Below are 11912 nucleotides of genomic sequence, written 5' to 3'. Positions count from 1 at the left end.
GAGAGAGAGAGAGAGAGAGAGAGAGAGAGAGAGAGAGAGAGAGAGAGAGAGAGAGACGAAAACAGGACCAGTATTTTATCCCCTGGTAGGTCTATTTCGCAAACTTGCTTTTGTGGGCTTGGTGATTGCCATTGCTATTGATTTCGATGTAATTTTCAACAAAAGTATTTTTTCCCAAATTGCTGAGACTGGCTAGATTCCAAGAAAAGCCAATATTGACTTTTTTCCCCTTATTCACAAAAAATATGACGTAAACCGATGTTTCTTATTTATTACATTATATATAAAACATGGAAAATATTGTAATATCATTGAAGTCGATGAAATGCGTTTTTTTTCTATTAAAAGCTAAGCAAAATAAAAAAAAAGGCGTATAGACAGAATTGCAGAACATGTCTCTGTATACAATAACATAAGAATATTGATCCAAAGACTGCATCACATTCTTAATATCAAGTCATTCTCCTATTTCAATAATTCTGCATTATGCAGTCTGCATAAAAATCCGACTTTTCGTTGTGTTTCCTAGAAACGGATTAAAATGACCAGTGTTTTAATCGATAGCTGGTAACAGAGAGCAACAATACTGATGAAGATGGTATGAAACACGTTTGGTATAACAAATTTTGATTACACTCAACAGATTACAGTTATCACTGCCCAAGCTTGGATGAGCTGGTCCCCATTGTAGATGTAATCTGGTTCCTTTCTCCCAGACTTAGAACTCCAGCAATGTGCTGGCATTAACTTCCGTTCCGTTAGCCTTGATCTGTCCGTTTTGTTCCGTTTTCAGAAGATTTCCATTTGGTGCTCTGATTGTCATCTTTGAGTTTCCCATAAATTCAATAATAAACGGAGTTGGTCCGTCTCCATCAAGCATTAACAAATCATTATCGGCAATGCTGAAAAACTTCCCATTTGATGCTGCAAAATACGGATATTGCTTTATATAATTGATATTTAACAGATTTGAGTCCTTTTTTCGAAAAATTCAGTCATATAGAGACAAGGATGGAATATGCAATAAATATATATACCAAATAAAGGAACATATTTTCAAGAGTTCTACAAAAGTGTTACCATTCATTGCCTCAAGAATGTTTCTCCGGATGGGTAAATACAAAAAATTAACAGTCGAGTATTAACAGGCATTTAATAATTATAACTTCCGGTACTTCTTACCTTTCAGGGTGTATGTCCCATCTTTACATCCCTGCAACTGAATAAGGTCATAGGTCACTCTATTACAGCAACACTCTTCAGATTTGACCTTGACCCCAACAAATCCGAACTCACACTTTAGGACCAATAGAGGTCTATTAACGATTCGAATTTTAAACTTTTCTTTTTCGCCAATTGTGTCAGATGCCGCCACTAGACTTCCGGTGGCCTTGTTGAAGATGTAAGAATTGTTACTAGCCTTTAAGGCAACCGTTCCGTCACCCTGCCACTCCAAACCAAACAAAGCATTAGGCGTTCTAGTCCAAAAAAATGAAGAAAAATTAACATTAATTTAAGGTTTGATCAATATTTTTTTAAATAATGTAAAACGAATTGTCTGGGATTCAAAGAATTCACACAGACCTCTAGCCATTTCACTTTACTTAAAAAGATATCAAAGAATCGTTCATGGGCGAATTGTTTTGTAAAGAATGGGGTATTGGAAAGGAACAGAATATAAATATGAACAGCTTTATACAGTTTAAAATACTTGTGCAAGTCTGAAAATCAAACATCATATGCGTTCAAGCTCTCATTTGGTATGTATGGCAATATTCAAGTACATTTATTTTACCTCAAGTGACATGAGTATTTAAGTATTTAAGTGTGATAAAAACCACCAATGGTTTTTTGATATCAATTTCACGTACATGGATGTTGATTTGGCCTGGACGCCGGCACTGGTGGGCTCCAGGGCCCAGTACTTGTTGTCGATGGTTCTGAAGGCCCAGGAGTCGGTGTCACGATTATACTCCATTTGGAATGTCTCTCTGTCTGTTTCCTCCTCTTGATTTGCTGTGACGTCAATACCTGCAAAACGACAAAACGGAACTCAGATTCCTGGAACCCTATCAAATAAAATACTGCTTATAAAAATGTAGTTTGCCTGCACTATGCTATGTATCAGGTGATAAGTCTTAGGGCGGATGAATTTTAAAGATACTAAAAGTTGAGAATACATTGAGTTACGATATACATGTATATTGCATGAAGGCATTTTTTAATTCTTTTGTATTTATGATACCTTTTATGCTCTGTTTATTGTTGTATTTTGTTTATCTGTTTATATTTGAAAGCGATAGCTATACGTGTTGCATACACATTCCATTTATATTACATAGATCGGAAGTATTATATTTAAATATTTAAGCTTCCGTGAAAAGTAAAATGTTAGGTCCTTTGTGTCTGTCTACAGCCTTCTTTATCAGCCCTCTTAACGTCAAGTGGGCAGTTTCCGCAACTACAAGTCGCTCAACAAAAATACTTTTCTTATCTGCAAACAAGTCTTCAAAGGAAGAGACCACCGCTAGAATACCCCCACCGCTAACCTTGCAGGGTTAGGAAAACTCCGGAAGAAAGGTGCTCCAGTAGTAGACTATTATTATTATGAGTAAGGGAGAAAGTATTTGATATTCGATACGTTTAATATAGTCTTATCATGATAAAGGAAAATTGGCTTAAAACAGCGGGGAATTGCGGCCGTGGTTTTAATATAAAGCACGTGTACATGTAAGCACACAACTCAAGATTACATCATATAATGGCATTCTCTCTCTCTCTTGTGCTTCAATTGCACAAAGTTAAAAATTAATATATGCATATTAAGTGTTCTAGAGATTTCAGACACACCATGTTCAAAGTCCAATAGCCAATGTTGTTTTGACGGCATGCTAAAACTGATTTTGACGTATTTCAATTACAGCAGAGGATGGAAGGATAAGATTATTGATTGCCTTTGTTTACAATTATTCACTCGCAACGACACTAGAACATGGTTCTCCTTTGCTAAGGGAAATACTTTATTGATGATTTTGTTGGTTTTTATTTTGATTCGTTTCTTTTGCTGCAAATGCAAAACAGCACGCACAGCAGGACCTAACGATCCTGTAGATTGGCCGTGATAAGACGCTGTCTGATCCTGGTTTGTTTCTGTAAAAAAAAATATTCTGGAAAAATTTGAAAAACGCGTGATTCATAATGCTCTAAAAAGCCATTAAATGTCGGGGAGTATAATTTTTAACATGCTTTGATCGAACGTCGAATTAAGAATTACTTCACGAGAAAAAGAATAAAGACAGACGACAGGGTCGACATACAAGTTTGGGGTTTATGTTGAATTAATAGGTCGAATCCGATTGCTTGCACTTATTATTAAAGCTGCATCTGTACAAACACAAAGAACATGAGTCATTTGAGAAGGGAATGAAATGTCGGTTTGACAGAAACATTAAAATGTGTGTATATATAGCTGTCGCTTAATACTGGCCGATTTTTTTCTTTTTTTTTATTATGTGTTCACACGAGATGATAAAACTACACAAATTATAGCATAAACTCGACTGGCTGTTGCATCAATTATGAAAACATGCAATTAAGAGACTACATGCTTTCTTTCATCCATCATGCACACAGACGTATATTTATCAATACCCTAAACAAGTTACCTTGCTTAATTGAGGCTAGCTTCCCATTGTGAGCAATTACGAGGACTTGTGGATGGCTCTCCTCTATTGTGAACAGTTCATCTTTTGTCACCGTTTTATTTCGACCTTTCATAGAGGCAGTGGAACCCACGGCGGTCAAATAACGCCCGTCATTATCCTTAAAAGCCAGACCCGAGATCTGTCCTGATTTGATTTCTAGTGTGAATTTACTGGAGTCGTCCAGTGCCTCGACCAAACCTCCATCTTTATGAAGATAACGATTGTCAAAGGTTTTCAGGGCGTACTTTCCCTCCACGAATTCTAGAATGATGAGCGCGTCCTGTCCCCACGGAATGACCTCGGTGCATTGTAGCTCGTCATCTTTAAGATGACCGTAACGTTTTCGGTTAACATTACGTAAATGAACCTGAGGATGGATCGACAGCTGTACAGTCCAGCTCTCACAGTCCCCCGGGGATTTGGCAAAACATTTGACATTTTCTCCACTGTTTCCTAGGTAATTCCCATGCTCCTTCTGTCGGAACAACCACTTCCCCGTGCCTTTGGCATATTCTATGGCGAATTTCTCAGAGGGCCCCGGTTCTTCAGCTTCACATGTAACATTTCCATACTTATCAGACGACAGGTAGCGTCCCAAAAAACTACGAATGTACACAACTTCCTCATTCAAATCCTGCTCCAATGTCCATATCTGCTTATTTTTTAAAGCAGTACCCGATGCATTGACTTTAAATCCAAATTTCTCTGCTGTTAGGTATGTGTTTGTGCTGGTGACAAGGCCAGCTTTCCACTGCAGTCCAGTCGATTTGTGTCCATTTATTCCGTTTGTCTCCGACATTGCTTCTTTGTGATCGCTTTCGCCTCAGTCTCTCTGCTACAGCGATCTGAACACACGGAGCCGCGCCTCGCTCAAGTCAACCGCGACAGTTCAACAGTCAAGCACGCTGCAGTCTGATTGGTCGATCGACGCAATGTGAAAGATACTTTAAAGATTTTTTTTTTAAAAGATGTCAAACACTGAACAGCGTGAAGACTTGTACCGTGATGAATGACTTCCCTGTTTCAGAGACCTTACTCAATGCTATCAATGATCAAGTACACATACATAAAATCTATGTGGGAATAGCAATATTGTATGTGCGTGCATTAGCGAGGGTATCAAATAACGTGCCTTTAAAATATCTTTATCATTACAACAGGTGAAAGATAATTACTGTTCATACACGTTTTAGCTGACAGGTGAAAAGTACATGTATACATGGTAGATAAAGAAACATAATTGGTACTATATCATGTTACATGACAAATTACTGCCAAGGTCAGAAGCATAAATTAATTAGAATCATTCAACAGCAGTGGGAAAAAAACTACTCTTCTCGTTTGTACAAAGTATTTAATCTAGCATTTAAGCAGTTTGGCGAATATAACGACATTTCTTAAATTAATACAGACTTTTTACACTAATTGCAACTCGACGTAAGAGAGCTTGTCAAACTAAAATAAAAATTTTAAAAAAATTAGGAAAACTATTTATATTCAGTCTTAAAAATTGATGAATTTTAACGAATTGTGAATTATGTTAAATTTACAATCGTTCATAGGAAATCAATTTACAAACTTGAATTTTGTAATTTTAGCTCAATTTATAGTCGAAATTTGATTAACCTATGAACTTTACTTTAAGGTATATGCTAAGCGAGATAACTCGCACGATTAAAAAGGACAAAATAACAGCAAATACAGGCAACTGAGGATCCTAAAACTTCAGTAGTATTTGATTTCCCCTTGAAGTATAACTTTTTTCCTTTCATTCTTTGGTTTTTATCACCAAATTTTATTTTTATTTTCTGGATCCACCAATGTCAAATATAATAGCAATAAAAGTCGTAACTTCAATTCGAGACAACTGTCTCTCTAGAAATTTGAACAAAACTAAATAAAGCAAAAATGTTTCAAGCTCCCACTTATTTTCAACCGAATCCCAGAATAGTATATCAGAGTTTTTGTCTCTATCAGAGTTTTTGTCTCGGTCCTAGTTAGCCTGAGATGCCGGTATCGACTAAACACATGGGCTAAATCTCGAAGAGCGCGGGCTGTATATTATGCTTGGACTGCAGGCGCAGATCCAGGAATTTTTTTCCAAAGAGGGGGGGGGGGTGTCCACTCCAGTCAAAAAAAAAAAATCCAACCCAAAAATTTCTAAACAAACAAAAAGAAAAAAAAAAGAAAGAACATTACCTAAATTCCCTTCCCTATCCAGAAAATTGACAAGCGAAAAAAAATTAAATACATGTAAATAAAAAATAAAAAAAAAACCCGTAAAATCTAATTCCCCAATAACACCTATTTAGTGGTGGTGATGGTGGGGTCCACGTTTTTAGGAGGGGTCCAAGGTCATTTTTTTATTTGCTTCAGTATATACTTTTAATACCTCTGCAAATTCCGGGGGGCGGGGGTTCCGGACCCCCCTTCTAGATCCTCTAGAAACTTTAGATAGTTCTACAATCAGCATGTTGAGTTTTGAGAGATGTTAAATAAGTAACCTATGATAACACAGGCCAGGGTTTTTGAGTTTACAGTACTAGAACATATGTAAACATGGCACTCGGGGATGAATTCTGGCATTCAGGCAAAACATACGTCACCCCCCTTTTTTTTCCTGAAAAGTTCAAGTTAATAAGAGTTACTTCTCTTGTATCACAAACCCCGAAGAACACGGGAGGGGGAAGGTTTTCAGTAAAAATTTTACTTTTTTATCACACAAATTAAGGAGAATCAATGGTTTGAAATAATGGGCAATTTAGAGGAATCTCAGTCAATAAAATGAAAGGATTCATCTACACTTTCCAAGAAAAGAACAGTTAGGAGTGTGTGTGTGTGGGGGGGGGGGGGTTAAACATTTTTATGATTCATAATTATGTTACTTACTGGCTCCCGGATCTCTGTATATGCTGTAAAATCATAAGCATTGAAAGTATTTATATATAAATTAGCAAACATAAATCAAATTAGACAAAATTGACCATTTCTACAATTTCCCATGCACGAGTGTATACATTTACATATTTCAAGTTTATCTTACAAACAAGCGGGGGGAAAATGATTTTTCAGTAAGAAAACAAAATCATGCAGCAAGGGGCCACTCTACATGAAATGTATATTTCTTGAAAATATTTGAACTCAAGTTATTCAAGGGCCATTAAAGGGCATCGTCTCAAGTCACGGTCCAGAGTCCGCTCATAGCTCCAGAATGGGAAAGGATCGTACATTTTGGCCGTGTTTTGCGACGATGTTCAAGGGTCGCTGTTGAGATTTTTACAAGGACTCATGGTCAAAGTGTCGAGTTCAATGACAAAACTTAGAAGTGGGATTTCAATCCCACAACTCCGCTAATGTATTTTGTTTTCCTTTTTCCACAGAACGCACTTCCTCTCACATTATAAGTGGCAGCCACACTCAGCACACCTCGGCCGATTCGTACCTCATGTTTGATGAAGGTGACGGAATCAGCCGAGGTTTGCCGAATGGTGGTAGCCATTCATCTTTTTGGAAGATGTAGATGTGCAATAAGGTTTTAAATTTTCATTTTCACCCTGGGGGCGAAATTGGAAAGTCATTAAACGACATTTTTCTGCAAAATCTTCCTCACAATCCTCTTTCATTTTGGGATTTTCATTTTTACCTTTTTGGCCAAATGGATTTTTTCTAAAAAATCTTCTTTCCCAAATTCCTCTTACATTTATACAGTAGCCAATTTATCTTTTGGAATATGATAAATTGTGTCCTGTAGATGTGCAGTAAGGTTTGGATTTTTATTTTTATTCTGGGCCACTAGTACTAGGTGGGTTTTCCCAAGTTCCCAAAACCTTCTTACATTTTAGGCAGTGGTAGATAACTAGATATGTAAAACGATTTCTTTTCCATCAAGGAGATCAATTAGAGCGGCAAAACTGTAATTTTTTAAAACAAAAAACCTTCTTTCCGAAAAAAAATGTTTAAAACAGAATTTCATTAAATTCATTAGTTTTAGACTGCAATCATTCTAAGTTTAATTTCATACCTGTATATACTTACACGTGTAAATTATGCAATAAGTATCGTTGCTTCTTCATTAGCTAGCCATGGTCAGGTATATAAGAGAATAATTTTAGAGGCTAGCACTTGAAAGCGGGTATTATATACTGTCTGATAACATCTAGTTGTATTTTAGTTCAGATAAATTGAATATCATTGAAGGCATATTTTACTTAGGGATCGTGTCGACACTCTTTCGTAAGATGTCAATTGCTTGTCTATATTTCTGCAGTTTATGAAAATAGAAACTTATCCCCTCCTTTAACGTTAAAGGGAAATAAGAATACATTTTATATATTGCTTTAAAAATGTAAGGAATCCAATCTACCAAAATTAGATCTTTGATCTGCTCCAATTTTGTGTAGCGATCTAGTTGTAGCGGATCAAAGATCTAATTTTAATTAGATTGTAAGGAATTAAGAAAGATTTGTCCAGTGGTAAGGCTCTATAATCAAATTCCAGTTATTGGTTACTCTCAAGGTAGTTGGCGTCTGGAATAGTAATTGGCACAGATTTTAGATTGAAACAAAAATTGAATATATACTTTTAAAATAATTTCATTTGTAGAATATTAAACTACGTGTGTCTTTATTCTTGCACCTTAAATGTATTAACAGTGCGTGCTTATTATTGGTTGGACAAGTTACATGAATCAATACACACACACAGACACACATAACTTATTGTTAGTTACCACTGTAATTTTCTCTTTAACGATCTGATAAAGAATGGAACAATGAAAATATTTTTGATTAATTTTCAGATTTTTTCAACTTAAAGTTAAGTTCACTGAAAAATAAATACATGTACATGTAGATATAGCAATGAAAAAAAAATCCTATTGTAGTAAGTATAAAGTCATCCTTGGAGAAACGTTTTAAACCGATAGGTAAACATCATTTTATTACAAGCAATTTTCTGAATTGTGAACTTTAGAGTAAAAACGTACAGTTTTTTCCTAGCAAATGAACCTTAGTCTGGATCAGATAAAAACAATTTAAGTTCATAGCCCGTCTTTCTTCGTTCTGAATATTCCTGACTTGCAAATACATGTATCATGCTATTTATAGTTACTGTACTTTAATCATCACTGTGACTGATTGCTTACATGCAAATTCTTATATACTTTCGACAGAACAACAAAACATAATTCAATAAATTGATTTATAAAATCAGGACCATAGCAATGATTTCAGAAGTGAGGGGGAGGGGGGGTTGGACCCCCCCCCCCAAAAAAAAAAACTGACAGCCCAAAAAGAAAAAGCTAATTAACTGTCCAAATCTTGGAATTTGCCAGTGCTCGACCTTGCAGCGACAAGAAAAGGGGGCAACCAGCATTTGAAGAAAAATTTACTATAGCAAAATACTATACTCAGAAAAAGTGGGCCTGTTAAAAAAAGGGAAATGAAACATACCAATTAATTTATTCCATGCCGGCTTAATTGATATATTTTAAGTGGTATTGTACCATTTACTGATGAAAGCTCTTTCCGATTCAGTGCTTAGGATAAATATGTCTTCTTTCCGAAATTAATGTTAATATCAATGGTTTTGATACAGAAAATACTGCCTAGAGTTATTTTCAATTAATGCTTAACCGAATATGAACTACGGACATAGGACATTAGTTTTTTGAACTTAGTACGAAGGCCATTCGATAAAAGTAACAGAAGATTGACCTGGGTAGGTATTTCTTGAGATGTTTTAAATGGTAAAAATTGTAAATAAGTATACAAGTTTGTTCGCATCTTGTCCCCTTGTAAATTAAGCTTACAAAACTGTTTTTACAACGTCCTAAATATTTTGTGGAGGACATAGAAACGTTTAAAATCATATATTTTTTTTAAATACTGAAATACATGTATATACCGGTATATAATACACAAAGCACTAAAATGATCAATGATACGAACAATATAAATTGCCACCCTCTCCCTTCCTTGGAACAAAGAAAAGTTGTGAAAGTCATAAAAACAAAGGAAATAGAGAAATAATCAAAGTACTGAAAGTACTGAATCGAGGTGACATCTTCCAGTAAAATGTGAAATCTATCCCCAAGTTAACTGGCATATACAAAACCCCTACATCAAGAGAACCCCAAATGAAAACCATTGGAAAGCAAACAGTGAGCAATACGACAAATGCATTTTGTAACTTATTTCATCTATAAAAACTGAACTAGTTACTTTTAAACAGATGCAAAAATACCAACAAAAGAATCTTTGCCACGTGAAAAAAAGGGGGGGGGGGCATGTGTCATATGTCTTTGAAATTCCAGGCCCCGGGGCCATCAACTTAGATGAGCTCACTTTTGATCTCAGTCTCACTTTTCAACTAATAATTCCTTTTGTAAAAGTGAAACTGGGATCAAAAATGAGCCCGTCTAAGATTTATGGTCCCGGAGCCACATTAATCACTGATACAGCTAGCATTTAATACAATAAAAAAAACCTCTCCTTGATTTTTTTTTTGGCCAAAAGCTGGCCCATTTAGACATTTTTTTCAACTAAATTGGTATAATTTATTTTGTTTAATCATATGAGGCATTGTGGACTTGAAATACCCTCAGATCTAGCTGTAGCACACTAGTCGAAAATGATGTTCAGATAACTAAAGTTCCATGCATTCTTTCTGAGCACAAAAATGTACAAAATTTTAGAGCTAATTCTCCGTATTTCAAGACAGTCATATCAAAATGTAACTAACCCTTTTTCCTAAAGTATTGCTTTACTACATGTATATGCTTTCAAAACCAGATCAATCCCACGATAATTCTAAATAGCCCTTTTGTGCATTTGCTTGAAGCTATTTCCAATGTCATTTCTCCCAGATTAATTGTGCTTGTAATAATGTGTAATGCCAATGAAGTGCAAAAATGGAATTCAAACCATTGTTTTTATTCATATTTTTTTAAAGCAAAAATTGAATTTCCAAACTGATTTTAATTCTTTTACTTTGAATTACCCCCAAATCCAAGTACATCATAACCACTTCAATCATCACTTTATGAGTCCGTCAGTTAACGCCTGCCCGAAGTAGTCGTGTAGGAAAATGTCATATTTAAAGAAAGGCAATTATACCGCATTCTAAAATCTGACTTATCAAATAGACAGTGGATTAGGGGATCCATGATTTTAGTGATGGATTTAGTCCAACAATTCAAAATCTATAGCTGTAAGGTTTCAAAATCAAAGGGAAATTATGGATACAACTATCAAAATAGTTTGCATAAATATAACGAGGGAAAAAAAACATATACATGTAATAACAATTTTAAAAATTATGGAAATGCCACTGACTACACTTGAAACGTAGCATTCTGTTTTAATTGCTGTTAATCCTCTTTTTAGGAAGACTTTACTTATAACACCTTTATGGAAATAAATGCTTCCGCCACAAGCCCATCCGCGACTGAAGATTAATATACATGTATTTTAAAATTTAAACAAAAATTGATTAACAAGTTTCTTAAACCGGTAAATACAGAAAAACAAATTTGTAAACCCAGGGATCAACCTAGCCTAGCCTAGACCCAAAGTTTAGGGAGACATCACTTCTCCCTCGGAGACGTTTAGGGAGAAGTTTTAAATTCTACGGAGACTTCTCAGTGCACATTGATCCTTATTTAAACTTTAAAAAAAAAAAATAAATACATGTTAATGTATATACCTTAAATAAATTTTTATCCTAAGAATACTTAAAGAGACAATAAGGTATATTTTAAAAAATTAATTATTTGATATTTTCCAATTGCAAGGCATATAAATGTCTACTTGGAAAACAAAATTATACTTATATTGTAAGTCTTAAGTTTTCAACTGATAGACTTAGGTTTATCAAAGTTATTTCATTTCTTGCATAGTTTATTTACTTAAGATTAAAACATTTTTCTCTTCTCATCTCTCCATATTTTCAGAGCCTTATCAAAGTAGCAAATTGTTACATTTTCTTCAAAGCTCATTTTCAAATTCCTTATTATTATTTCTTTTTTGTGTGTTTATTAATAAATTGAAAACAAAGAATAATAAATTAATTACTATCAGGGACCTATATACTAGGTCCCTGTTCCTATATTATGAAAACTAGTAGATCTACTACTGCATGCCGACTGATCGACTTTATCATGTAATCAGCCTTTTTCCAAATGTGTGATCGCCAAAGACAGTTACATGT

At 35.0% G+C, this 11912-nt stretch overlaps 1 protein-coding gene across 1 annotated transcript; it reads right to left on the bottom strand.

Moving 5' to 3' along the window:
- Window positions 1-251: 251 nt before the first annotated feature.
- Window positions 252-4607, bottom strand: LOC133190179 (fascin-like). Its single transcript, XM_061325667.1, has 4 exons — window positions 3666-4607; window positions 1872-2031; window positions 1183-1478; window positions 252-924 (listed from the first exon to the last, which is right to left on the bottom strand). The coding sequence occupies exons 1-4, from the start codon at window positions 4501-4503 to the stop codon at window positions 719-721; spliced, it is 1500 nt and encodes a 499-aa protein (XP_061181651.1). The 5' UTR covers window positions 4504-4607; the 3' UTR covers window positions 252-718.
- Window positions 4608-11912: the final 7305 nt, after the last annotated feature.

The sequence above is a fragment of the Saccostrea echinata genome, unplaced genomic scaffold (genome assembly GCF_033153115.1).
Source record: "Saccostrea echinata isolate AGI-Se365-2 ecotype Australia unplaced genomic scaffold, CSIRO_AGI_Sech_v1 ptg000022l, whole genome shotgun sequence".
NCBI classification, from domain to species: Eukaryota; Metazoa; Mollusca; class Bivalvia; order Ostreida; family Ostreidae; genus Saccostrea; species Saccostrea echinata.
This window is presented reverse-complemented; position numbering and strand designations above follow the sequence as displayed.

Excerpts from the sequence above, each read along its gene's own strand:
- LOC133190179 (XM_061325667.1), bottom strand. The coding sequence starts at position 4,503 with ATGTCGGAGACAAACGGAATAAATGGACACAAATCGACTGGACTGCAG. Across the intron at positions 1,479-1,871 it reads CAGGCCAAATCAACATCCAT|AACGCCTAATGCTTTGTTTG; the intron begins GTACGTGAAATT and ends TTTTTGGACTAG. Across the intron at positions 925-1,182 it reads TGGGACATACACCCTGAAAG|CATCAAATGGGAAGTTTTTC; the intron begins GTAAGAAGTACC and ends CGTATTTTGCAG.